The 27301-nt window shown below is 41.9% G+C and overlaps 1 protein-coding gene across 1 annotated transcript in view; it reads right to left on the bottom strand.

Annotated features, from left to right (window-relative positions):
- The window catches only part of LOC126260114 (non-homologous end-joining factor 1), a 136159-nt gene that overhangs the window by 90387 nt on the left and 18471 nt on the right, over nt 1-27301 (bottom strand). The window contains exon 2 of the mRNA XM_049957349.1: nt 26520-26714. Within this exon, the coding sequence (XP_049813306.1) occupies nt 26520-26714 (195 nt within the window). The remainder of the gene's footprint in view (nt 1-26519; nt 26715-27301) is intronic.

Here is a 27301-nt window from a genome sequence, read left to right on the forward strand (position 1 = left end):
TAATGCTGGTTAGAGGAATTAAAAAAAAAAAAAAAAAAAGACTCTCTCTCTTGAAATAACTCAGTACCCTCATAATACTTTCAGTTTAGTTCAGATATATTTTCATTTCCTCAAGTTTCACATGAGCATACAAACTCCTGCAGGTCAACTGCGTTGTTAACCTTTAAGATACTATTAAATATAATTACAATGTGGTGGGTTTAGCAACCACCAGAAATTCAAAGACAGGTCTTGCTTCTAGCAAGTCTAACACCAAGATTAAGTAAGAGTCTCTAGACAAATCATGTTTCAATTGTCTATAACAATAACAATTATTCGACCACCAAGGAATAACACGTAATTACTCCTTGTACTTTCCATAAAGGTTCTACGGTGCGAGCGGCAAACACTTGTCAGCGTCGCTCATCTGACGCAGCTCCTGTCCTCCCATGACCAACATCCATCCTGCACACACAGACGTGTTGCACAGTAAATAGGCTCTCTCTCACACTTATCATTGAAACATCACGTGTTAGAGGTAGCAGAAGGTTGAGTGGTTCCAGAATTTACGTGGAAATTCTCGAATCACTACATATCCCCCTCCTTAGATCGAACACGCGATATTTTATACATAATCATTATGTATATTAACATTGTTTCTAGTAACAATCCACATTTTAAAAGAAATCATTTACCACACAAGTTTATACACACAATTTTTTTTCTTATAAATCCTTGTACTTCATAGAGCAGGCATCCGATTTTTGTCTTTCCATTGACTCACTGCTCTATTTTTTAAAATTTATTTATTTAGAACATTAGCCTCTATTTTATGATTTCATTTTGCATTACCCTTACTTATGAATGGTGCGGACTCTCTCTTCAGCTCCAATCGCAGACTCCAGGTGTCATGGACCCTTGAATATTTCATATTTTATTCTAATTCTCTGTACTACCTCTTTAGTACTTAATGGCCTCATTACTTTTAGTAGTCTGTAGGCTGGAGGGACTCTGGGCAAAATAAAAGTATTCCTATTGACACTCATAAAATATAATAACGCTAGTGAAATACAGAATTCAAACTTACCAGAATAATTCCTACAAAATGTGTGACTTCTGTCACGATACTGTTCTTTTCCCCTCGGATCAGCAACTATACCTTACACGTGGGTTGACCCTATGAGTGCCCTTCCTCCTTCCGTTTTGGTAGGTACACCCCTTTAAATTCCTATTCTCCTATGGTAGATGTCAATTCCCTTCTTGGTGCCCCTGTCCGCACAGTATAGGTCAGCCTTTCTTAGGTCTGCCAATCTGCCATTTATATACAATAAATGCTGGGTGTGCCCTCCTTATCCTTTATGAGTAGGCATCTAGGTTCATTAACCAAGTATACATCTTTATGTACACTATAATTAAATATCCTCTGGTAAAAATACAAAATCTATTTCACACTTCACACTCACTTTTTAATACTTCATTTAGTACCCTACAGTCCTCCTCTACTTTTCAACTTTTATACTCTTGGTATATACTCTACCTCTATACAATATTCATACAAAATGTGTTTACTTGGGTTATAAGAGTCCCACTATCCTACAAGTTGTCAGAATATTTGTCAGACTGGTCTTCCTTAACAATAATCACAAACCCTTCCTCTCTGGCTTATGCTCTCCAAACCTTCCCACCCCCCTTCCCCAGGATCCATACCTCACTGGTACTTGAGTGAGAAGCCATAGGAGGTATGGTATTAAATTGTCTCCTACAGAACGGACATTCTCACCTTCACCCTTGAGGTCCCCGGAGAAAAATCTTAGCAACACCTATGGAACAGCAAATGGTGCAGAATCAGTCACACATGTCTGTGAGGGTTGTCTGGAAGGTGTGATATGTGTTTAGTGTTAGTCATGATTTATCTGCTGGTGTAAATCATGCTATTACTTACACTACCCATCCCTTTCAAAACTGATATAAACCCTCCCATTTATATTACATTTTACAAAAGGTAAAAAACATTCTGCATTAAGTATAAAATTATGTATCATACTACCACAATTATGTAATTATTCATACAATATCATATCTTCCATTAATCTAATATCCTTCGCAGTTTATTAAGACCTCTGCACCCAGGTTTGCATAGACAAACTGGATAAGAGGTTACTTTCAAAGACTAGCTTAGGCAAAAATAAGACCTAACTATACATGGATGGTGGGAGAGATTGGCTGGCTAGGCAGATTTAATCTTTATCACATGTCGCCACCTAGCAAGTCAAAATAAGTAGAGACAATGAGGGATGAGTCATGAAGACAGGCAGCGGCACCCCTGGAATAACCGAGGACGATGCCATAAAATTTCCTAGCGGACACAACTTTCTACTCTCTAACCACTGAAGATGACTTAAATACTTAGCGGGCACAATCCTCCAACAACCGAGGACGACTTCTTCCAAACACTACTGAGGACGACTTAATCACATACCAGGATCAGTTTTGGGTGATGCTATCACAATTCTACACTGGTATGTTTCGCTAACGGTGGATAATGGATATATAAGAAGTAGGCGGGATAGTGTAAGGAATAGGGGGATAGTGTAAGAAGTTGGGGGAATTCAGTGGAGGACAATTTTATTGCAGAAGAAACACCGAAAACTAGGGATTCGACGGTAGTCATTCCGCCCGTTAACAGAGAATGTTAACGTCCTTGGGAGATATACAACTTCATGTCTTTTACATTGTATTTTCCTTTTTCTGATCCTGTTATAGGATCTACTAAAACAACGGCTTTGGGAAGTATCACTGCTTGTACTCGGTAAGGTCCTTCATATTTAAGGAAAAATCTGTGTCTCTCTCACTTCAGGGCAGAGCTCTGAAGATGCTGTTTTACTAGAACCAGGTCATCGATCTTGTATTGAAGTTCGATAGCTTTCTCATTATGTCTACTTACTCGTCGTTGTGCCCTTTCAACCTAGTTCTTAGAAACTATTGTCTGATTAAGTTTGTAATCCACAGTAGGTTGTTCCGGCCAAGTAAAACATTTAATATGGGTTCTCCCACAAAGGGTTTGCCTATTACTTCCAAAGGTATTAATCCAGTTGATAAATGTGGTAATTCATTTAAAATAAGCTCTAATTCTTTAACTTTTGATGCCTATGACATATGTTTTCATGGCAATAGGTGTGGCATAATTTTCCAATTTCTTTCATAACCCTTTCACAGGAACTGGAAGACTGATTATCGTTTTCGTTTGCCTACCTCAAGAAAGTATTGTTGCAGACAGTGAATCACGGTTGGTGTATTTGCTTTCTTAATTGGATACAACTTAACATACGTCGGCCAACAGTCTATGATGATAAAAACGTACGATACTTCTCCCTTCCCTTTCGGAATTGATCTGAAGAAATCTGCTGCTGTAAGATTGTGTAATGCTTTGGGAATGATTGGATACACTTTATACTTAACATGAGTGTTACTCTCTTACCTTCTGACAGGTTTCACAAGCTCTAATTAAAGATGCTACTTTATGTCCTAGTTTCTTAAAATAATAGAACCTATTCATGTGAGCAATACATTTCTTTATTCCGAAGTGTCCATATCCAGTATGAATATACCACACAATCTCGTCCTCCATTAACTTCGGGACGCATAAACGCCACCGTTGAGATGCTATACTGTCTCTCCAAAATAAATTATGCCCTATAATTTTCCACCTCCCTGCTTGACTAAGAGGTAAGGAATTCTTGTAACACATAGCATATATTTCTGTTAAGTAGGGATCATGATGGATGTTTTCGGTTATTCTTTGAGCCATTTCTTGTACCCTGTTGTGCGGATATTTTACCGTCATAAAATTAATCACAAAAATTTCGCTGGGTCCTTCCATACGTTTTAACTCATGTCTACAGGCAATCTAGACAACGCGTCAGGTACAATATTTTCAGAACCTTTCACATGCTGTATAAATGTCATACTGCTGTAGGAACAACATCCACCGCATTAACCTACTATGTAATAACAGACTACTCATTAAAAAAGATAGAGCTTGATGATCCGTATATACATGGATTTCTGTCCCCCGTACTAGTGCTTGGAATTTTTGGGTACTCCATACTACTGCTAATACTTCGTTTTCTGTGGCTGTGTAGTTTAATTCATGTTTGTTAAGACTCTGGCTAGCAAAAGCTATAGGTCGGTGACTTGTACTTTCCAGACCCTTCTCCCCTTGGGAAAGTTCTGCTGCTATACCATAACTGGACGCATCTGTTGATATTTTGAACAGCTCACCCATAACTGGATGGTGTAATATAGGTGATTCTACCAGTGCTCTTTTTACATTTTCAAACACATCATTGGCCTCTTGGTCCCAAATCCATGGTATTCCCTTCCTTAACAAACGTAGACGTCTTGGGTCGTTCAGCTCTTGACTTCATATATATTGTCTATAGTATCCAGCCATTCCAATAAATCCCTTCAATTGTCTTATATTTCTAGGGGATTGACAGTCCTTAATGGCCTTTATACGTTCTGGATCTGGTTAAATTCCCTGTATTCCTACAATATGCCCTAAAAACTTAAGCTCTTGCCTCGCAAAGTGCAATTTGGACAATTTTACTGTAATACCTTTTTCTTTAAATCTTTTCAGGGTTTTACTCAAGGTCAGGCAATGCTCTTCCCAGGTAGATGAGATTACTAGTATATCGTCTGCATATATTATTAAATCCTTTAACAATTCCCTTCCTAACGCCTCATCCAGTGCATGTATAAACATGGATACTGAGATATTTAGTCCAAATGGTAAGACATTAAAATGATATGATTTCCCATCAAATAGAAATGCTGTATACTTCCTCGAATCAGGATGTAACCTAATTTGCTAATATCCAGCAGTCAGGTCCATTGGGCTGAAAAACTTTGCTTTCTCAAATTTGGACAACAATTCATCGATGTTAACCGGTCTGTCTCATTCCGTCTCCATATGCTTATTCAAAGTATGCACGTCTAGTACTAATCGCACACCTCCTGTAACCTTTATTACGACTAATAGAGGGTTATTCATGACACTCTTAATACATTCTATTATTTTATTGTCAATGATTTTATCTATTTCCCCCTTAACTGCTTCTTTCAAAGCTTACTGGTATTGGATATGGCTTACAGAAAAATGGAGTATTATCTTTGATTTTAAATTTACATATAGTGTCACTAATACTACCCAAGCAACCAGAAAATACCATTTCATATTCCAATAGAATTTTAGATAAATCTAATTTTTGGTCATTGGTTAATAATGGAGATTCATTTACTTTGTTTTGTATGTCAGCGCGGTGTGATAAGTGACTTACGTTATCGATCGCTGGTGACAATCTTGCTGTAACAGTTAATCTAAGACATCGATTCTCTGCTGTTTGTTTACTAATGTAGATGTCTGTCACAAACAGTATCCAATACATACTGTCCTCTTTTTCGAAGCACAGAAGATTTTCCTGACAGTTTAAAATGACACTATATTTTAAAAGCCAATCTAACCCAAATAAGATATCCCTGTTAATATTTTCTACTACTAAAAGTGTCTGACGAAATGAGATATCGCCAATGTTGCAGTTTACTTGGGTTTCAAATTTGACCACTTTACTTTTCGTTCCAGTTATACCGATTATGTACACTCCAGTTACTGGTAACAGTGGTAAGTGTTGTCTAGTCTGTAATGTGTTAAAGAACGCTCTAGGAATCGGTGACACCTCACTTCCAGAGGCTATAAATATGTTAACTTCAACATTCTCCACTTTTTCTACTATTACTGGTTGTGGATTATTGGGAGTCAAGCTTGGTTCTTCCAGTAACAACCATTCTTTGGTTGGTATTTTATGCATGAAATTAACACACTTATTATGGACTAGGCCTCCTAATGTATTTCTACGATCTAGGCCCCAGCCCTGGATCCAGATCGCACTACGTTTTCCTCATTATCGGTAATCACTGGTTGGTTACTGAATCGGGGTGTTACATTACCACTTATAAGTCTGATTTTCAATTTGGTGTACGCCCCACGTTATGGTGCTTGTTAAAGGCATCAAGTGCATCCACAAAAGACAACAGTTCTTCTACAGTTTTCCACCCACTACACAATATATCTTCCCTGGTGTAAATGGGTAAACGTCTTATTGAAATTCGAACTAACCCTTCTTCCTCCACGGGCTTATCTAAGTACTTCGCACATGTTAAATACCAGTCGAAATACTTTCTCATCGTACCCCACGTACTGTTATAATACTTAGTGTCCCACAAATCAAATATTAATTTTTCCTGGGTGCTTGCTGACCAATACTTCTCCTTAAACTTCTTCTGAAAGCCTTCCCAAAACAAAAAGTTCTCGATGTTCACAGTGCCCCATTCCGAAACTTCTCCTAAAAGATACCCTACTGCAAATTCGAACTTTTTTTAATCCTCCAAGTTTTTCGGCAAGGCTTGGTTAAACCGTTTCAGAAAATGAGTAGGATGCACCTCCCCGACAGGCCTAAACTTTGGAAACTGTCTGGTTAGTTCTGAATTTGCTCCCAGTTGTAAATCTGTCATTACTTCACTAGTTAACACTACGTTGGGAGAAGTCACTCTATTATCTACTTTGTCCTGCATAAGTTTGAATTCTTTCTATAAATTATCTATGCCTCTCTTAGTACCATTAAGTTCCAAAGCTAAATTTTGAGAAACGTTGTCGGAGGTTACCCTCGCGGCAACTTTTCTGTCTATTATCTCTTCTACCTGTTCCTCCAGATAACTGATTTTTACTATGTCTGAAGTGGCTAGTTTCTCTTTAAAATTTCGTTCCATGTTATCAACTCGTGTGTTAATGCCTGCAATTTGCAACTGGACTATAGGAGTTAGTTTGTCCTGCTTCTCTACACTTTCCTTCAAAGTGTGATCTTTGTTTTACAGAAACAAATGTAACATTGCATGCACTTTGAAATGATCCTAACTTTTCACCAAGTTCAGCTTCTACATTATTACATTTGTCTTAAATATCAAATTCTAACTTCTGAGTCAACTTCTGAAATTGCACATTCTGCTTTTGGCTAAGGTCAGTAAACATTTCATTCATCTGGACAGTCAAGGAATTACTTAATTCATTTTTTAAATCTAATTGCAAACTCTCCACTCTATCATTTAAGGCCTTGAATTTAGAACTTAAAACCTCACCCTGTTCTTCCATCTTTTCACTTAAAGTTGCTGACTCTGCCTTTTGGTCATCTAATTTAGCGTTCAACTGAGTATTCACCGAGTCTAACTTGAGACAAAGTAGAAATTTGGGCGTTTTGAGCTTTGATTAAATTCACTACTTCATACCAGTCTGGCATTTTCCCACTCACTTTAATGGCCATGGCTGGTTCTGATATTTCCCCAATTTTTTAAGTATTACCCATATCCTTCTTCTTACTTTTAGATCTAGTGATCATTTAAAAATCACTTCCAAGTATAATAACTATACTAACGGTCTATTATTGAACAGTGCCCTTAACTTCCCACTTCAATAATTATTGTCTTTCGCTCACCCGATGCAGTTTTAGGCTGCATCGATGAGCCGGTGTCCAATCAGTGCCAGTGAACGGCACAGGCACCGGCAGCGTTGATGGTTGGTTTCAGCGTTGGTGCCAATGAATGGAATTGTAGTCAACACCGGTGAGCAGTAGCTAGTGCCGTTGGTGCTGGTTACAACGTCCACACCCCCGCGATGTGTGTGAGGGCTGCTTACTCTCCACACTGGATCTTTGTCGTCGTCGAATAGATCCCGGTGTAACTCTTCTTAGTCTTAACTGTCGAGATTTTCCTTCCGTCTTCTCTAGTATGGTATTTATTAATTTTCACCCCTTTTTACCATTTATGCAGAAACCAACTCTGCAAAACAATTTCCCTGTCTCGTTACTATTGGTTGCTATGGCAACGCACAATATCTTCCCATCTTGATTTTGTTTCAAAATTCCTCTTTCTTAGAGTCCTGATCACATTGGTGGTACGAGAAGCAGTGCAAAACTGGATTGCAAACCTCACACTTCTCTTACTACAGTTGACTTACTTGAAAAGTTTAAGCAATTCTCTTCTCTGGATATGCGGCTGCGTCGATCTCCACAACTTCTTCTCTGAAGAAATAATGCTGGTTAGTGGAATTAAAAAAGACACACTCTCTCTTTCTTGAAATAACTCAGTATCCTCATAATACTTTCAGGTCAGTTCAGGTATATTTTCATTTCTACAAGTTCCACATGAGCATACAAACTCCCGCAAGTCAACTGCGTTGTTAACCGTTAAGATACTATTAAATATAATTACAATGTGGTGGGCTTAATAACCACCAGAAATTCAAAGACAGGTCTTGCTTCTAGCAAGTCTAACACCAAGATTAAGTAAGAGTCTCTAGACAAATTATGTTTCAATTGTCTATAACAATTACAATTATTCGACCACCAAGGAATAACACGTAATTACTCCTTGTACTTTCCATAAAGGTTCTACGGTGCGAGCGGCAAACACTTGTCAGCGTCGCTCGTCTGACGCAGCTCCTGTCCTTCCATGACCAATGTCCATCCTGCAAACACAGACGTGTTGCGCACTAAATAGGACCTCTTTCACACTTATCTTTAAAACATCGCATGTTCGAGGCAGCAGACGGTCTAGTGGTTCCAGAATTTACGTGGAAATTCTCGAATCACTAAACTATCCATCCCCTTTTTACCCACCTGGATTCATGTGGAGTGCTGCCTGATGGCACTAACCTGATTACCTCCTGCAACTGCTCTTTTAATCATGCATATTCCCCAAGTGACTTCCTGTGTTCCTTGCTAACATTTCCCAGTACCCTGATACTACCCGCTAACTGGTGTACCCTCGAAAACACCTCTTCAAGTCTTCTTACCTCATTCCATAATTCCCAAACATTAAATACTAAACTCAATGACCATCTGTGACTGGATAACACTGTATCTTGTTGCCTGGAAAATACAGTAAATCCATCCACATGATGATCTTGGGGTCTCCCCCCCTCTGACTCTGGTGAAGAGGTACAAAATTGTCAACACTAGCATTCTTCTCCTCTGGCCATTTCTCTATATAGCAATCTGAGGACAGGGACCATTATCACCTACCCTTCCCTCAGAAGCCTGCTTCTCTGACAGCATATCTTGATACACTACAGAAACACAATACAATAACAAAAGCATACAACATTCTCTAAAACAATGTAAACAAGCTTTATAACACATAAGAGAAATTGTACCTGAAACCACAAAAAACAATGCATACTGATTCATTTCTTATGCTTCAATGCTTATCGAGCACAAGGTATCAGGACCTCCTGTTGTTCTTCCCCTTATTTCTTCTCCTTTGGTTCTATGTTCACTTTCATTCCAATTTCCCATGGAATCAGTTCTCGTGCACTCTGGAATGGCCATAGATGCCCAATTGTTGATTATGTTCAAAATTTTGGCTTTAGTGGCGTCAACTCCTTGGTGTGGGCCCTGGCACCATGTTACAAACTTCTTTGTTTTCCCATTAGGAATATATGGACACAATAACATCACCCATTGTCTACTTTGTACTGTGGTTAACATTCCTGCTTGCTTCAGTAAATCTTTGTCTTCTCCAATGCTTTAGTATTCACTCACTGGATCTTCTTCCACATTTCTCTCACTTTTCTTGCAAATTGTAGGACTGACTACCATTCCTGCCTACTTTCTGTCTAATCATGTTGGATTGTGACAGCATCATTTTCCTATACACCACCTCGAATGGTGACATCCCTATGCTAGTGTGTAATCTGGAGTATATCCAAAGTAAATCTGCTCTCCAAAAATACGGTTTTGCTTCGATCACCTCTTTCTGACACGGGACATCCCTCTGGTCTACCTCTGAACAGCTGCACGATACGTGGACTTCCATCCGTTGCGATCTCGCATGTCGAGCATATGGTGACGATCCCTCTCTCGCACTGCTGAAGCTCACCCTCAGGTCATTACCACATATCGATCCCCATCTTCTGCCACTAGCAACACCCCTTTTCTCTCATTTGCATAAATTTTCCAACTGCCACTAATTTCACCCAATAGGTGTGCACCATGTAACATTTGAATAATGCATGCTTGCTCACTACTGTTGAGATATGCACTAACTACAAAGGATAAATATGTGCCCCAATCTGAATGATGTGCATTCACGTAACATCCAAGGATCTCTCCAACTGTCCAATGAACTCGTTCTGTCCTTCCTTTAGTCCGAGGATGAAGCTGACTTGTTCTTAATTTTCTTTACTCTTAGTAACTAACGTTTCTCATCAGGTGCAATATGAAGTTTTTCCCTTGCTTAGTAATTATTGCCCCGAGCACTCCAAACTTCAGTATCCACCTATTCACCAACACCTGTGTGAATGTGACTACCTGCTGTTTTGGTATCAACACAATCTCTATGTAACACGAAAAATGGTCTATTATGTTCAGCACAAAATGGCTACCTGGTGGTATTCACATGAATGGTCCTAAAACATCCACCCCAATGAAACTAAACGGTTCCGTTACATCTGGCAACTTCTGCAAAAGTACCTGCTTTCAATTCAAATCTGCATGCTGCAAACTTTCTATACAATTTCTAAAACAATTGTTTTCCTCCCTTTCACCAGTATTTGTCGCTCTGCACCCTATATGGTCCAACAAAACACGATCATTCATTTCACATAGTAATTCCTCCTTTAATACCACTGACACAACCATCCATTGTCCTAACTTAGTCTCTCTACACAACAATCTGTAATGCACGCTGAACTGCTGCTGCCTGCTATATCGTATCCATTCCTCATTGGCCCTCTGCGCAGTCTACCATTCTCCAAGGTCCTAACCTATTGCCTGAATTACCACTACCTTCCTGTTCAACCCATCTGCTTTTCCATGTTTTCTTGCTTGTGGATACTTCAGGTTGAAATTCACTGAATTTTAATGTCCACCTTTTCAATCTATTGGATGAGTCTTTCAAAGCTACTAAACACTTCAAAGCACTGTCATTACCTTGAACTTTCTAACATGCAGGTAACACCAGAAGTATATTACTTTGTAAACCAAGCTAAACACCTCTCTCCCTCTGTTGTAGTGTAATACCTTTCTGCTCCATTCAACTGCTTTGATGCGAAAGCAATAGGATGTTACTAGCCATCGACCTCCTGACTTAACCCTCAAGCGAGCGCACCAATGTATAAAGTGTGCCAATCACAAATAATATTGTTTTGTACTGTTCCACTGCTGTTTTACAGTTGCAAGCCAGCTTCTATTCCTTCATTATTGCTTCAGCTAACACAATAATAAACTATACTGTTATACAACCAAGTGAGCAACAGTAATATAAAATGAAGAGCAAGGCAGGAGAGAAAAATTTTATGATCCATGCAAGAAAATGACCCAGATTCTGAGATAACAGCACAACTCCCTAATGAGGCAGTTGCCTACGAGATAATTAGTTGGTTGGTTGGTTTTGGGGTTTGATGGGGGCTAAAATTCGAGGTCATCAGTCCCCTGTTCCAAACAGACATACTTGTAAAAGGCCTATACAGCAAAAGCATAATCTCTGCACCCAGAGGGAGGGGACACCAAGGGGTACAAAGTTAAAATGAACACCGCAATAACACAAAATAGAGGACACTTAAAAGGAGCAGAGCAAATAGTTGACTAGAGTAAAACAGACTACAGTGGTTGGTGGATCAGGTAAAAGATCAACCACTCAACTACAAACGAAGAACCTCCAGCTGGAAAGCGTTGATAGAGGTGCCAACACAACTTGTTACCATAAAAGACACTATTTTGGTATCCACATCACAATTAAAAGTCGCTGGAGTGGGTGTAGCCTGAGAAATCATGCAAGAGTGCCCACACTAGAGTGAGTGATAAAACCCAGCGGCACGGATAAAACGTAAAACTGAGTCAGCTATAGAGGCATCATCACCTAGAATTAAAGGAAGTGCAGCTGGAAATTAAAGGACTACCGCAAGGGGGCTAAAAGGGGGCAGTCCTTCAGAAGATGGACCACTGTCAGCCCTGCATCACAGCGACACTTGGGCGGGTTCTCACGGCAAAGGAGATAGCTGTGGGTCAACCGCGTATGTCCAATTCGGAGACAGCAGAAAACAACTGAGTCCCTACACATGCTCCTCAAGGATGAGTTCCATACGGCCGTGAACGACTTTACCATGCGTAGCTTACTTGGCGTGTTCAAGGCAGACCATTCAGAGCTCCAGGCATCGTGGACCTTGCAATGTAGGGCTGACCGGAGGTCTTTTTCCACAAGACCAAGCTCCAGGAGTGCCGAAGTGGTGGCCTGCTTGGCCAACCGATTGACACGTTCGTTTCCTGGAATGCCGATGTGGCCCGGGGTCCACACAAACGTCGCTGAACGACCACACTCGGTGAGAGCAAAAACAGCATCTTGAATACCGCGCACCGAAGGGTCCTGACAAAAACACTGGTCGAGTGCTTGCAATCCAGTCAGGGAATCACTGTATATGACAAATGACTCCCCAGGGCAGGAGGAAAGGTGAGCGAGTGCATGATAAAGAGCAACCAGCTCTGCAGTGAAAACACTGCTCCCACAAGGCAGGGAATGCTGCTCAATGTAGTTGCCGTGGATGAAAGCAAACCCAGTCCGTCCATCGACCACAGAACCATCGGTGTAGACTACATCTGCATCGCGAAACAAGGCAAGAAGAGCCACGAATTGTTGACGAAGACTGGCAGGTGGAACAGACGACTTGGAGTCGCACGACAAATCCAAGCAAAGCCGCAAGCGAGGGAGGGACCAAGGAGGGGTAGAAGAAGAGGGCCGGAAGGATGGAGGAAGGGGAAAGGACTCGAGTGATGAGAGAAGGGAACGAATGTGGACCATGAACGGTAGACCCGGCCTAGGCCGCCATCGTGGGGAGGGGAGTGCAGTAGATGGAAAAAAGAGCCTGCGGTTTGAGTGGTTGGGTGAGGAACGGATGCGGGCGATGTATGACGCAAGCAACTGTTGTAGGCGGTATCGTATGGGAGGGATTCCAGCTTCTACAAGAAGGCTAGTCACTGGACTAGTGCAGAAGGCACCTGCCGCCAGTCTGACGCCACAATGGAGAATCGGGTCGAGGATCTGCAACGTTGAAGGTGCTGCTGAGTCATACACCACGCTCCCCTAGTCGAGACGGGACTGGGCTAAGGCCTTATAGAGCTGTAGGAGAGTTGTTCGTGAAGCCCCCCAAACGGTGTGGCTGAGGCAGCGAAGGATGTTGAGGTGCCGCCAGCACTGTTGTTTCAACTCGTGAAGATGAGGTGTCCAAGTGAGCTGAGCATCAAACAGCATGCCAAGAAAGCGATGCATCTCCTCAATGCGAAGGATTTCATTGGCAAGGTAGAGCTCTGGATGGAGGTGGACCGTTCGACAACGACAGAAATGCATCACTCGGGTCTTAGAGGCTGGGAACTGAAAACCATAGTTGTTGCCCAAAAATGTGCCTTACGGATAGCTCCCTGCAGCCGCTGTTCAGCGACACTGATGCTTGGGAAACTGTAATAAAGACAAAAGTCATCGGCATATAGAGAGGAACAGACCGATGAGCCCACCACAGCCGCAAGACCATTAATTGCCACAAAAAAGAGGGGAACACTGAGAACCGAGCCCTGCAGGACACCGCTCTCCTGAATATGAGCAGAGCTAAAATAAGTGCCAACTCTAACCCGAAAGGAGCGGTTGGAGAGAAAATTCCACAGAAAAATCTGAAGTGGAGCCCGTAAGCCCCATTCGTGCAGCGTACCAAGGATATGATGGCGCCAGGTGGTATCGTACGCCTTCCGAAGATCAAAGAAAACAGCAACTAGATGTTCTCGCTGAGTAAAATCTGTACGAATAGCCAACTCTAGTGAGACTAAATTGTCGATCGCTGAGCGGCCCTGACGGAAGCCCCCCTGTTGCTGGGCCAGCAGGCGCCGAGCTTCGAGGATCCACATGAGGCGCCAACTCACCATCCATTCCAGGAGTTTGCACATAACGTTGTTAATGCTGATAGGGCGATAGCTATCAACCACCAGCAGATCTGCACCAGGTTTCAGCACCGGGATGGTAACGCTATCCTGCCAACGAGTTGGGAAAACATCCCCCATCCAGATGCAGTTAAACAGAGCGAGTAATTCACCCTGACAGGGCGCCAAGAGATGGCGAAGAAACTGGTTGTGAATTCGGTCTGGACCTGGAGAGGTATCGGGGCAAGCTGTAAGAGCTCTTTAATGACGCGGAATTCTGCGCTGTAACCTGCTGTCGCGGAACTATGAGCGAAGTACGCTGCCAGATGTTCGGCGATGGCGACTGGGTCAGTACAAAGTGTACCCCAAAGAGAAAGGCAAGGGACAAACGCATGAGGGCGAAAGCCAAAAATGCGCCGAACCTGTGACCACACCTGAGATGGGGAGGTGCGAGAACCTATGATGGCAACATATTGTTCCCAGCAGTCCTGTTTGCTCCACCGGATTAACTGCCGAGCCCGGGCCCGCAGCCGTTTAAAGGCAACCAGATTCTCTAGGGGAGGATGACGCCGGCGGCGTTGCAGGGCTCGACAGTGGTCCCGGATAGCTTCTGCAATCTCTGGTGTCCACCAAGAGACTGACTTACACCTTAGGGTACTTGAAGAACAGGGGACAGATGCCTCGGCAGCAGAAACAATGGCCACAGTGACCTCGTCCACTGCCAAATCAATGTCACCAGGAAGCGGAGCAATGGCCATAGTAGCTGAGGTGTAGGCTGCCCAATCAGCTCCACGAAGAGACCATCGTGGCAGGTGGTCAAAGGGTTGGGATTGAAGAAGAGAAACCAGGATAGGAAAGTGGTCGCTACCACAGAGGTCGTCGTGGACCCTCCAACTGAGGTATGGAAGAAGACCTGGGCTACTAAGAGAGAGGTCAATGGCCGAGTATGTACCATGAGCCAAGCTAAAATATGTGGGAGCACCAATGTCCTGCTGTGCCAAGAGAGCCTCAACGTTCCTACCCTGGCCCGAGATATGGGCCCCACCCCATAAAGGGTGGTGGGCATTAAATTCCCCCAAAAGGAGGAACGGCGGGGGAAGCTGGGCGAACAAGGCAGCTAGGTCAGCAAGAGGGACAACCTCATCTAGGGGAAGGTAGAGGGAACAGATGGTAAGCTCCATTCCTGCCCGGATTCTAACAGCCACAGCCTTGAGAGCCGTGTGAAGTGGCACTGGGGCACAAGGAACAGTGGCAAGAACATAAACACAGACCCCCACCAGACACCCTTCGTATTCTAGGCGGTTCTTATAGTAACCCCGGTAGCCATGGAGGGAGGGGGTTCGCCGAACAGGAAACCAAGTTTCCTGTAGGGCCAGACAAGTGGCAGGGAAACGGCACAAAAGCTGTTTCATCTCAGCAAGGTGGTGGAAAAAACCAAGGCAATTCCATTGAAGGATAATGGAATCCGACTTTGAAGACATGAAAGAACCTGTGGGGGATAGGTCACGCCTTAGAAGCGCTCGCCGCCACCGATTGTGAAGTAGCCTGATCAACTTCCATAGGAGCTGCGGGTTGAGCAACATCTAGCTCCTGAGTGGGCGCTAGATGCTCCACATCATCTTCAGGTGCAGTGGTGAACTCTGTTTCTGTCTCTATGTTCTCCTCTTGCTTTTTCTTCTTTTTGGTACGGTCCCGTTTGTCCTTTGGTTTATCAGGCTGAGTGGGCTTTTCCGACCAAGTCTCATGGACCGAGGAAGACCTGGAAGCCCTATGGCCCTCAGGTGGTGGCTTTTTCAGCCACTGGCTGACATCGGGAGGGGCAGTACCGTGGAAGGGAGGGCAACAAGCGATCCCTTCCGCGCGAGGGGAGCCAGAGGAGGTGGGCACTTCTCCGATGCAGAGGTGGGGACTGAAGTCCCCAAAGAAGGAGGGGTTGTTACTCCCGATGTTGAAAACAGGGGAGCAATGGAAGAGGGTGGTCCCCCAACTACCAGAGTGGCAGCAATAGACGGCCGGGCTGGAGGGCCCACAAAAAGCGGCTGAGCTTGGGGGCTCAACGCCAGGGATGGCGATATCGAAGCTGCTGCAACATACGTTGATGAAATGCGCACAGGGTGAAGTCAGTCGTACTTGCGTTTAGCCTCTGTGGAAGGCAGCCTGTCCAAGGTCTTATACTCCATAATCTTCTGTTCTTTTTGATAAACCACGCAGTCTGACGAGCAAGGTAAATGTTTCTGTCCGCAGTTGACACAAACAGGGGGCGGCGAACATGAGACATTGGGGTGGGAGGCACGTCCACAATCCCGACAAGTAGGGTTGGCGTCACATCTCGATGACATATGCCCAAACCTCCAGCACTTAAAGCAGAACATGGGAGGAGGGACATAAGGCTTAACATCACATCGATATGTCATCACCTTGACCTTCTCGGGCAGGGTGTCACCCTCGAAAGCCAAGATGAAGGCGCCGATGGCGACCCTATTATCTTTAGGTACCCTGAAGACACGTCGTACAAAGTGGACACCGCGGTGTTCCAGATTTGCACGGAGCTCATCGTCAGACTGCAACAACAGGTCACAATGAAAAATAAGTCCCTGAACCATATTGAGGCTCTTATGAGGCGTAATGGAGACTGCAACATTACCGAGCTTGTCACAAGCAAGCAACACCCGTGACTGCTGGGGATGCTGTCTGTATGAGGACTGCTCCAGACCTCATTTTAGACAGGCCCTCAACTTCTCCAAACTTGTCGTCTAAATTTTCCACAAAAAACTGAGGCTTTGTGGTGAGAAATGAGTCCCCATCTGTTTGGCTGCAAACCAGAAATCGAGGAGAATATGTCTCACCAGGTAATTTAGACCGCCGTTCCTCCTCTGGTGTGGGCAGGGAAGGGAATGATTGGGGGTCATACTTTAAAGCATTGAACTTTCCTTACTTAGAGACTTGTGCTTGCGCACTATTCGTATTTCTTTTCATGGTGGTCCCATGAGCTAGGGAAAGGAATGTCCACCCAGACAGAGCCCTGCTTGCCTGGGTAAGCCTAATACAACCGGGGGGCGGCAGATTCCCCAGAGGTCGTCCGCTAGCAACTGTTCTACCTCAACAGCCATGCGTCTCCTCGGCGCGCAGCACACCTTGAGATTGAAGTTTTTTTTATAGAGGTTTATACCATCCTCGCGACCCAGGCAGTTAAGCCAAGATCCCCGGGCTCTGTACCGTACAACGTTCCACTGTCACGCCTTACGGTGGTCGTTGAAGCATGCTCAGAGCTTACGGCATTGAGGACTGGTGGCGCTTCCTGGAAGGGGTCAGACAGCGCCGGGTGCTGAGGCACCAGAAATTTGGTTGTGGCGGCAGCAGGCACAGCCTGGTCTCAAATCCATGGCTCCTGCTGGTGATGCCCAGTCATCTCAATGCCTGGCGTAGTCCTTGGTGTCTTTCAGCTATTGTTGTTGTTGCTGCTGCTGCTGCTGGAGTTCGGTGATGAGAGAATTCCTTCTGCCTCAAAATCCAGACAGATACTAAGGTACATCTGTTGTGCTAAAACCTGCCCCCTAGTCACACCACCCATAACAAGAGAGTTGCCCTGGTGGGGTGACATCGACCCACCAGTTACAGTCATTACTGCTGTGCAGTGCAGTTTTCTGCTAAACGGGGCTAGCCTATTCTCACAATCCCCTTTCGTGCACTTTTTTTCTGACTGGCATGTTGCCACACTTGAAGCTACCAGCCCACAGTTGTTAAGGCAAGTCTTCATGGCAGGTTTCTCATTACTTCTCATTACTTTAGCTAAAAACTGGGTAGTGGCATTACAGTATATAAAATAGAGGCTAGGCAGCCATTTACGTATAGTAGATTGGTGTACAGAAATATGGTCGCGGTTCCACAGTTGCACACGTTGTGCACTAGAAAAGGGGCTCATAATCCAAAACCAAGGTCATACAGTAATAATAGTCTGTGAAATGAGACTGAAAATTTTGTTTAGTCAATACAGAATGCAATGTTTCACCAAGAACCCACAGCTGAATCAACTGAAATGATTTATTTATTTGTTTATGAAGGTTAGCCAAAGTCATCATCTTCCTAATGAGTCAAACAAGATATCATAATTAAAGTCAAAGACGTGCATCCAGGCAACACAACACACTGAGTCAGTTACAAGTCCTGTAAAAATTTCAGCACCGAGCAGACAGTGGAAAAGCAAATCAGAGGCCAACACACAACTTAGAACCCTTACATTAACTCTTTCTGGTCAAGTCACAGTGATTCACAATCCTAACAACTAATGCAAGACAATTCCCCACACTGATGTTAGCTGATTACAACAGTTCCTTCATACTGAACCGTAATCAATGAGCCAGAGATTCTGTCTCTATAGATTTTCAAATGCTAGGAATGATGGGCATGGTTGTGACAAAGCAAGCTGGGATGTTTTTACTTCCATCTTGTTTCGGCATCTGCCTACTTAAATTTGTTTCTTCATTTTTGAACTAATTACCATTAACATATGTGAGTACAATATGTATTTTGATAAAAGAGAAATGCTTAGTTTTATATATGTAATTTATTTTCTAATTTATTTCGACTATTCCTATTTAGTATCTTTCAATATAGGAAAAAATCAGTAATTGTTTCATAGCTTAAATTCTATTGTTGACGTATAAACAAATATAAATTCTGTACTAATTGTAAACATTTGGAAGATGAAATGCTAGTATTCTTAAATTATCTACTTGGCTCTAGTCGTAAATATATTAAAAAACCAGCCCTTAATTAATTCCAAAGTAATTAACAGTTTTGTAAAAACTATTGTTTCCATAACGATATTTGTTAATTTCATGATTTAAACAAATAATTCGGCCTAAACTCTTGTAGTACAAGAAATTGTTAAAAGAACAAATTTTTCAACGTATTCAGTTAATTTAATGAGTTAAGTTTTAATTGCAATTTCTGTAAATTTAACTTCAAACAATGGGTAGTTTCAGTACTTATTGTTGTGATGATATATAAGCCCGATTTTTGGTCATGAGACAATCAGTCCACGGCCGAGATTCAGATGAGGAATCTGTGTTGTTTAGAATGACAACAATGCTTCAACTTAACTGTGAAATAAGTGTTACACAATTAGGCCATGTGTTAAAACAGTGACAGTGTCTGCTCCATACGTACCTTTCTATTCTTCAAGAACTGTAACCTTTGTTGTTATGTTTTTACTGCTTGTAGATCTTCAGTAGTAAACTATTGTAGCAGTATGTGGAGGTTTGCCTGCAAACTATTAATGGGGCTTATGGAAAGTTAAACAATAGTACACTGGCCATATTAAATGTGTATAGGGGGTTGTGAGAAATGAAAGTAAAAGACTGTGAAATGCAACTGTGCATCTGTCGGCTATGTTATTTACCTTAGTCAGTGTCCAAATTACAAACCCTATTTTTCAGCCAGTGTAGCAATGCAGTATGTTGACACCGAGGACAACAACCGAAATAAATAAAGCAGGCAGAACTGCTACATGGTGTTGACTGTTCCTTTGGTTGGGCAGATATAGTTAGGCCAAAGTAAATACTAAGGGTTGTGGATGATGCTGATAATCCATGGAAGTTGATGCCAGGATGGCATTGTGGGTTCATGGGACCAATTTAATCACAGTCCATTTGGTGGAGTGTATTATGGAGACTCACGACTGCTGTGATGAACAGATTTCGACCTTCATGCCCTCCAAAGTACTGTGTGTTCACCTGGTGAGTTTGCCGAAAGACACTTATTTCAAGCCTTACGGATCTACTACAGAAGAACTATATAATTGACTGACCACATCATTAGCAAGGTTGCACTGATTACAAGCAACAAACCACTATATATCAATGTTTAGACAAGATAATGCATTTTACTGTTTCAAATCCACTTACACTCAGCTTCAAGTGTGCTGTTTCGGTGCCACTTTTGTATTCAGCATGGATCCAACTTTATTAATATCAATAACTTGCACCTAAAAGTTCTAAACATTGACTTAAAAGAGCAGTTTTGTACCTTAAATGAGTTGCCCTTCATGAGTGTAAGCTGTTAAGCAATTGTGGAGAGAATCTCCGAGTAGGATATGCCCTTATAAACCACTTTGTGAGATGTGAACCATTCCCACATAAGTAAAGATAAAGGTACTACTTAAGAGTCTCTACAACGTAACGATGGATATAGAATATTGTGATATTAACTACGTATTTACTCATTATCAGAATTACAATACAAAGTTTTGGTGATTACAAATGTTGGGTTTGCCACAAATTATTTTCAGATTAGATCATTCCCTTCACTAAGAAAGCAGTATTGTCCAGTCATTATGCATGGCACTTGGTATGCTCAGTAATATCCATATTAATGTTGGAATGAAGAAAAGTAGTAGTAGTAGTAGTAGTAGTAGTAGGAGGAGGAGGAGGAGGAGTGGGGGCTGGGGGAGAGGATGGGAAAGGGGGTAGGGGGGAGGGACAGGAAGAGGGGGAGAGATGGTATGCATTCCACAACCATATTCCACTATTATTATCGGTATTTCTAATTAGTCATACATTACTTATGCAAATGATATGTAATTCATGAATATGCAGTTACAGAAAACAGAGGGTATAAAGTAAATCATATTAATTTTAGGCTTCACTGCAATATGGGTTAATACAAAGGGTGCACCAAGTGAGGGGAAATGGTTGGTCAATATTCCCCTAACCCCCCCCCCCACCCCCCCCCCCCCCCCCCCCGGAAAAAACAGTTCACATACTGAACTTAAATTCTGCACTGCCAAACAATGTATTAACTCAATATTTCTTTATTCATCATTTACTTTAATGACCTGGAAAGCCAACAAAATACCCTATGAATTTTTGTCGACTTTCAAGGTCAATAAAGTAAATGGAGAATACAGAAAAATGGATTGCCCAAAGAAAGAGTGCTGGCTGGCTCCATTGCTATTCTATATTTACACTAACAACCAACTGCAGCCCAAAGACTTTGCACTAGCTAGCCTGGGTGCAACCTACGAAGAGGTAATACTCACCCTTTGATAGCACTCTGAAGGAACATGGCACATAATACAATACTAACTACTTAAAGCCAAAGCCATTAAAATCTCAATTTTGTGCTTTCCACCTCAAAAATATAAAGGTTTCACAGAAATTACCCACCTCCTGGAATGGAACCCCTATTGGAACATTCTTTCACACCAAAATAACTACAAGTATTCTTGAGTCATTTCTTCAGTTTTACGACATGCAGTTCCAACATCAAGACATAGTCTGGTGGTGCAGCAGTCAGCACACTGGATGCACATTCAGGAGGATGGCAGTGCAAACCCCTGTCCGGCCATCAAGATTTGGATTTTCTGCGATTTCCTCAAATTGTTACAAGCAAATACCGGTATGGTTCCTTTGAAAAGAGCATGGCCGATTTCCTTCCTCATCCTTTAATAGTGCAAGCTTGTGCTCCATCTCTAATGACCTCCCTTATGACAGGTCATTAAACTCTCATCTTCCTTTCAACATCAACATAAGGCCGGTGCCAGATACGTTATTCTAAGGAAGCTATAATGAACAAGTTTGGGTACAAAACCACAAGTTCTCAGAACAGCAGCAAGGGGTCGGTGCTACTCTGCTTCAGAATATGCATCCCAAGTGTGGTACAGATCAACACGTGCTAAGACTGTGGACCCTGCCTTGAATGAAGCTTACAGGTTGATCACCAGTTGCTTCAAACTCACTCCTGGTAAGAACTACTCCCTTGCTGCCATTGTACCTTCCAAGTATTTTTCAAGAAGTCGTTGCCGATCAAGAATGACTGAAGTTTTGGAGCATAACTCAACTCACTGTTAGGCCATCAACAGTTTCAACATAGCCAGAAATCAAGGAAAAACATCCTCCAGACATAAAAGCCTTTTGAAGTACCTCGATAGGAGGCAAGATTTTCACTGTGAAGATTTAAGCATCAAGACTGGCAGGGCTAAGACATCATTTAAGTCATGGAACTTAACATCAGAGGACAGAAGTCTGAGTGCGGCCAACAATGAACCGTCAGCCACCAGTGCCAATGCCCCCTCTGCCCAGAATAAGATTTATTGTTTGCCAATGACACGGTGCTATATGTGGCTCAGTTTTGGAAAAATGTTATCTGAAGGTAGATTTGGTCAATTCTTTTGTTCTATTAATTTTTTTTTTTTTTTTTTTTTAATACATTACTATATAGCGGAGATGCTGAGACGCAGATAGGCACAACAAGTCATGTGTGTGACTTACGTTCATGTGAATATATCCGTGTGTGTGTGTGTGTGTGTGTGTGTGTGTGTGTGTGTGGTCTACTTCTGACGAAGGCCTTGCTGGCTGAAAGCTTATTTGTGACAGTCATTTTGTTGTGCATATCTGTGACTCAGCATCTCTGCTACTTTCCTTTTCATAATATTGTTGTATTCCATCCTGAATTTTCTACTGCTTGACATACATAACTATGATTTTTATGTAATCAAGTATATATTTAGCGTATTTCTCATGTGAGGAATAATAAAATTCAATATCAGTTTGAAGAAAGTCAGAACATGTAATTGGTACTGACTACTGGCAAGTGTGCACAGGGCCATTCACAAAACTACACTCCAACTGAGATTAAAACAACTTTGTGACTGACATCTTGCTGTGGCAGGATGGGCAGTGCTTTTTGAAGTGCAGCCAGTCACACTAGACAAAACTCAGCATGTACTGACAAAGGTGTGTGGTGGGAATGTGTAGCGATTCTGCCTGCTTTATTTCTTCGCTTGTTGTCCTCAGTGTCGACGTACTAGGTGCTTACACTGGCTGAAAAATGGGTTGTGGATTCAGACATTGACTACTGTAAATAATGTCGCTGACAACTGCACAGTTAAGTTTCGCAGTACTTTAATTTCACTTTTCACAACCCCTGAATAATACACAGTTATGTGGACAGTGCACTACTGTTTAACTTTTGATAAGCCTCATTAATAGTTTGCAGGCAAACCTCCACATACTGTTACAATAGTTTACTATTGAACATCTACAAGCAGTAAAAACCTAACCACAACGTTCACAGTTCTTGAAGAATAGAAAAGTACGTATGGAACAGACACTCTTATTGTTTTAACACACGGCCTAATTGTTTAACACTTACTCCACAGTTAAGTTGAAGCATTGTTGTTCTAACCTACACAGGTTTCTTGTCTGAAACTCAGCTGTGGACTGACTGTCTTGTGACTACAAATCAGGCCCTTATATATCCTCACAATAATATGTACTGAAACTACACTTTGCTCGAAGTTTAATTTATAGAAATTACAATTAAAACTTAACTCATTAAATTAATTGAATATGTCGAAAAATTCGTTCTTTTTAACAGTTTCTTCTACTAGAAGAGTTAAGCCGAATTATTTGTTTAAATCATGAAATTAACATATATAGTTAAGCAAACAATACTTTTGACAAAACTGTTAATTTCTTTGGAATTAATAACGAGCTGGCTTTGCTAATATGTTTTCGAATAGAGCCAAATAAATACTTTAAGATTAATAGCATTTCATCTTCCAAATGTTTACAATTATTACAGAATTTATATTTGTTTATTTGTCAACAATAGAATTTAAGTTACAAAACAATAACTGATTTGTCCCAATAATGAAAGTATTAACTAGGAACAGTTGAAATAAATTAGAAAATCAATTACATACAGAAAACTAATCACAAAATTAGATCTGGTGTTATATTCTTTAAAACTGAGGGTAAACCCTTCTCTACTATGAAAATACAGATTATATTCACCTACATTAATGGTCAGTAGTATATATAATCAAATAATCAATAAATCATACAATCACCATTGATCTTTATTTTACAATTGCCATTGCCGACTTTGGCCCATAAAAACAGGTACTCATCAGCATTTAACTTCTTCTTCCTTCTCGTAGTCAAAACAAATGGCATACTTGGAACAAGAGTACCATAAGGCTGTTTAGCCAAGAGTCCTGTTGTCTCAGCAATACTCCATGTCTTCCAAGCCAAAATATTGGCATCTGGAAATGCTTCAAGGCCACCACAATCTGCTTGATTGCCCCATACAACAGCAAGTGCCAACCAGGTACTACCTCCAAACACTGCTTGTACATCACAGGTGAAGTTCAGATGGAGTCCACAAAAAACATTTGGACCTCCAATCAATTGCTGCTTATTAAACTGCCCAGCCAAGTCAATATCAATCGCCTTCAAACTGCGATACACAGGTACGCTGCGCCGCCAGCGACGACGCCATGCACGTCGCAGAGGCACTGCTGTGGCACGTTAACACAAGTGAATGTAGCAAGCCAATGCCCAGCAAGACACGCAGAGCTACGCGTCCGCACTCCTCGACGTTCGCAGAGCGAATGACGCTCCATGCTGCGGCACAGCTGGACCCCAGTAGCGCTTATCGCAACCACAACTTCTGGCCTTACTGATATCGCTCGGCTGGGGCCGGCGACCGGATGTGAGCTATAGTACAACACGGGCCTAGTAATACTAAGGCCCGTGTTGCCCGGCAGCCTCGTCCAGCGGCTAAGTCCTGTTCAAGGTCACCCACCTTGCGTGCAACCAAGAGCAGGACGGCCACCAAAACAAAAAGTGAATAGATTTTTGTAATAAAAAAAGGGAAGGAGATAAGGAAAAGAGATAAGGAAAGGCCACAGCAATGCGTCTGCACGTGCATGGCGTCGTCGCTGGCGGCGCAGCGTACCTGTGTATCGCAGTTTGAAGGCGATTGATATTGACTTGGCTGGGCAGTTTAATAAGCAGCAATTGATTGGAGGTCCAAATGTTTTTTGTGGACTCCATCTGAACTTCACCTGTGATGTACAAGCAGTGTTTGGAGGTAGTACCTGGTTGACACTTGCTGTTGTATGGGGCAATCAAGCAGATTATGGTGGCCTTGAAGCATTTCCAGATGCTAATATTTTGGCTTGGAAGACATGGAGTATAGCTGAGACAACAGGACTCTTGGCTAAACAGCCTTATGGTACTCTTGTTCCAAGCATGCCATTTGTTTTGACTACGAGAAGGAAGAAGAAGTTAAATGCTGATGAGTACCTGTTTTTATGGGCCAAAGTCGGCAATGGCAATTGTAAAATAAAGATCAATGGTGATTGTATGATTATGTATATAAGGCAGATGGCAAAACAAGAGGGGAAGTAAAATTATCCCAGCTTGCTTCGTCTCGTCACAAGTGGAATGGGCACAGATTTCAAACAGTCTACGAAATGGTTGGTGTCTTTAATATAGGAGGGATGTCTTTGTAATCAACTAAGGCAGATGAACATACAGTGGGTACTTTGAAGTGAACAACTATGGCACGGCCAGGGTGATTTTGTTTGTGGATCTTAAGAAAAGGTAAAAGGTGGGGATGCATGTTTTGGTGGGGTAAGAAGGTCTATGGATTGAGGTGTCAGTCATTGTGAGGGGCCTGAGGTTTTAGTGAGGGATTGCAGGTCAGTTTGAATCACAGAGATGGGATCTTGAAGGCTGATGTTGTATGTCCGGGTGTCACACAGCTAGTATACAACCTTGCTTACCTGCTCCTGTGTCAGTACCACAGTGGTAGATCCCTTGTCCACTGAGAGGACAATGATGTAATCATCAGCTTTTACAGAATAAGGAGCCTGAAGCACAGCAGAGGAAAGCTTAGGGTCATGCTGCAGGGATCTGAGGAAGGGTAGTGAAGCAATAATGGATGTGAGGAATTCTTGGAAGGTTTGTAATGGATGATTTTGAGGTAGTGGTTGTGGATAAAGTTGGGATCATGGTTAGAACTGTTCAAGGCTGGGTTCAAAACCAGGATAACAGGTTTGCTGTTGGAATAGTTTTGGGATTGGGTTGCAAAGTGATATTTCCAGTTGACATGTGTGAGGGAAAGTAGGTCCTTCACCAAAGCAGCATGATTAAATGCAGATTTAAGGCTGACAGTGAGACCCTAGGATAATATAGATAATTCAGGAGGAGAAAGCACTTTAGATGGTTGTTAAGAACCCTGTACTGCTGTGAATAGTGCCTGTGATCATGAGTTACCACTGGCCTGGGAGGCAGCAGTGAAGGCTGGGGGATATTATGGAGGTTGGCCAAGCTTGGTTTGTAAGAGAGGAGTGGTGGTTGATGGTGTGGCTGTCTAGGGAATTGCAGAGGGACAAGAGAGAGAATCATGCATCTAATAAAATCATTTGGAGATGTATTTGTAAACACACACTTTTTAACTAGCTTATGGCTGTATTGAGTATGTTAAGAGCCACATTAATTGGTCATGTCCCTTCTTTAATAGTGGATCTGGATGTAATTTGTTCCATCTTGCGGTCCAACTTTTTCACATCTGTAGCTGTACCAATGAAGATTGATTTTGGTGTTTCTTTCATAATTCATATGAGAATAACAGGCATCTAAAATAATTGTTATTAAATACATTCTAAATTACATATTTTGTATGTGTATGTGAGAGAGTCTTGAAAACCTAACAAATAAAAACAAATGTAATACTCACAGTTGCTGGGTCAGAAGGAGAGAGTCTAAAGTTGAATCTAAACAAAACTCTGGATACTCTCGTTTCTAGGCTTAGGCACAGCATTTCCTTGCTAACTGTAATATTAGTCCTCACTTCCGCACCAACAGAATCCATCAAATTGGTAACCTTTGACAAAAGATTTTCTGGTGGTGCTTCAATATTTGGATTTAACTCCTGGAAAAAATAAATAAATTTACAACATGTATGAAATTGATAGGGATTCACAAAAAGAGATAAATATTCTTCAAAATAAATATGAGTCCAGCAGAAAAGTGTAAATTTATTCCAATGTTCCAAACAACAACTGTTACTGTACGTAACAGTTACATAAATATTGTTATCAATTCATACATCCAATATAAACTATATAAATAGCATGCTATAAAACCTTATGTTCACTACCTGCTGACTTGCACTGCACAAGCACTGAGTGAATTTTTTTTAAATTTTAAGTTACATCACGCCTCCTATTATGGCAGCACAACTACTGTCATGCAATTGTTTTCACTGTGTTGAATGTGAAGTAGTATGTGTAATTATTGTAATATCATTAACATTTACAGAATAACCTGCCAAACCTTTCACTCAAGTATATATTCCACTAAATTAAATAGACTGAAATACTGAGTGATGTTAAATTTTGAGAAAATGTGGACATAACTCTTCAATAAATAATAAGAGCTTATCAAGGTATGAAATTCTATGAACATACAAGATGCTACACCTAAGATTCTCCTCTTTCCCAATATAAAAAGAATCAT

This window comes from Schistocerca nitens, chromosome 5, assembly GCF_023898315.1.
Source record: "Schistocerca nitens isolate TAMUIC-IGC-003100 chromosome 5, iqSchNite1.1, whole genome shotgun sequence".
NCBI lineage: Eukaryota > Metazoa > Arthropoda > Insecta > Orthoptera > Acrididae > Schistocerca > Schistocerca nitens.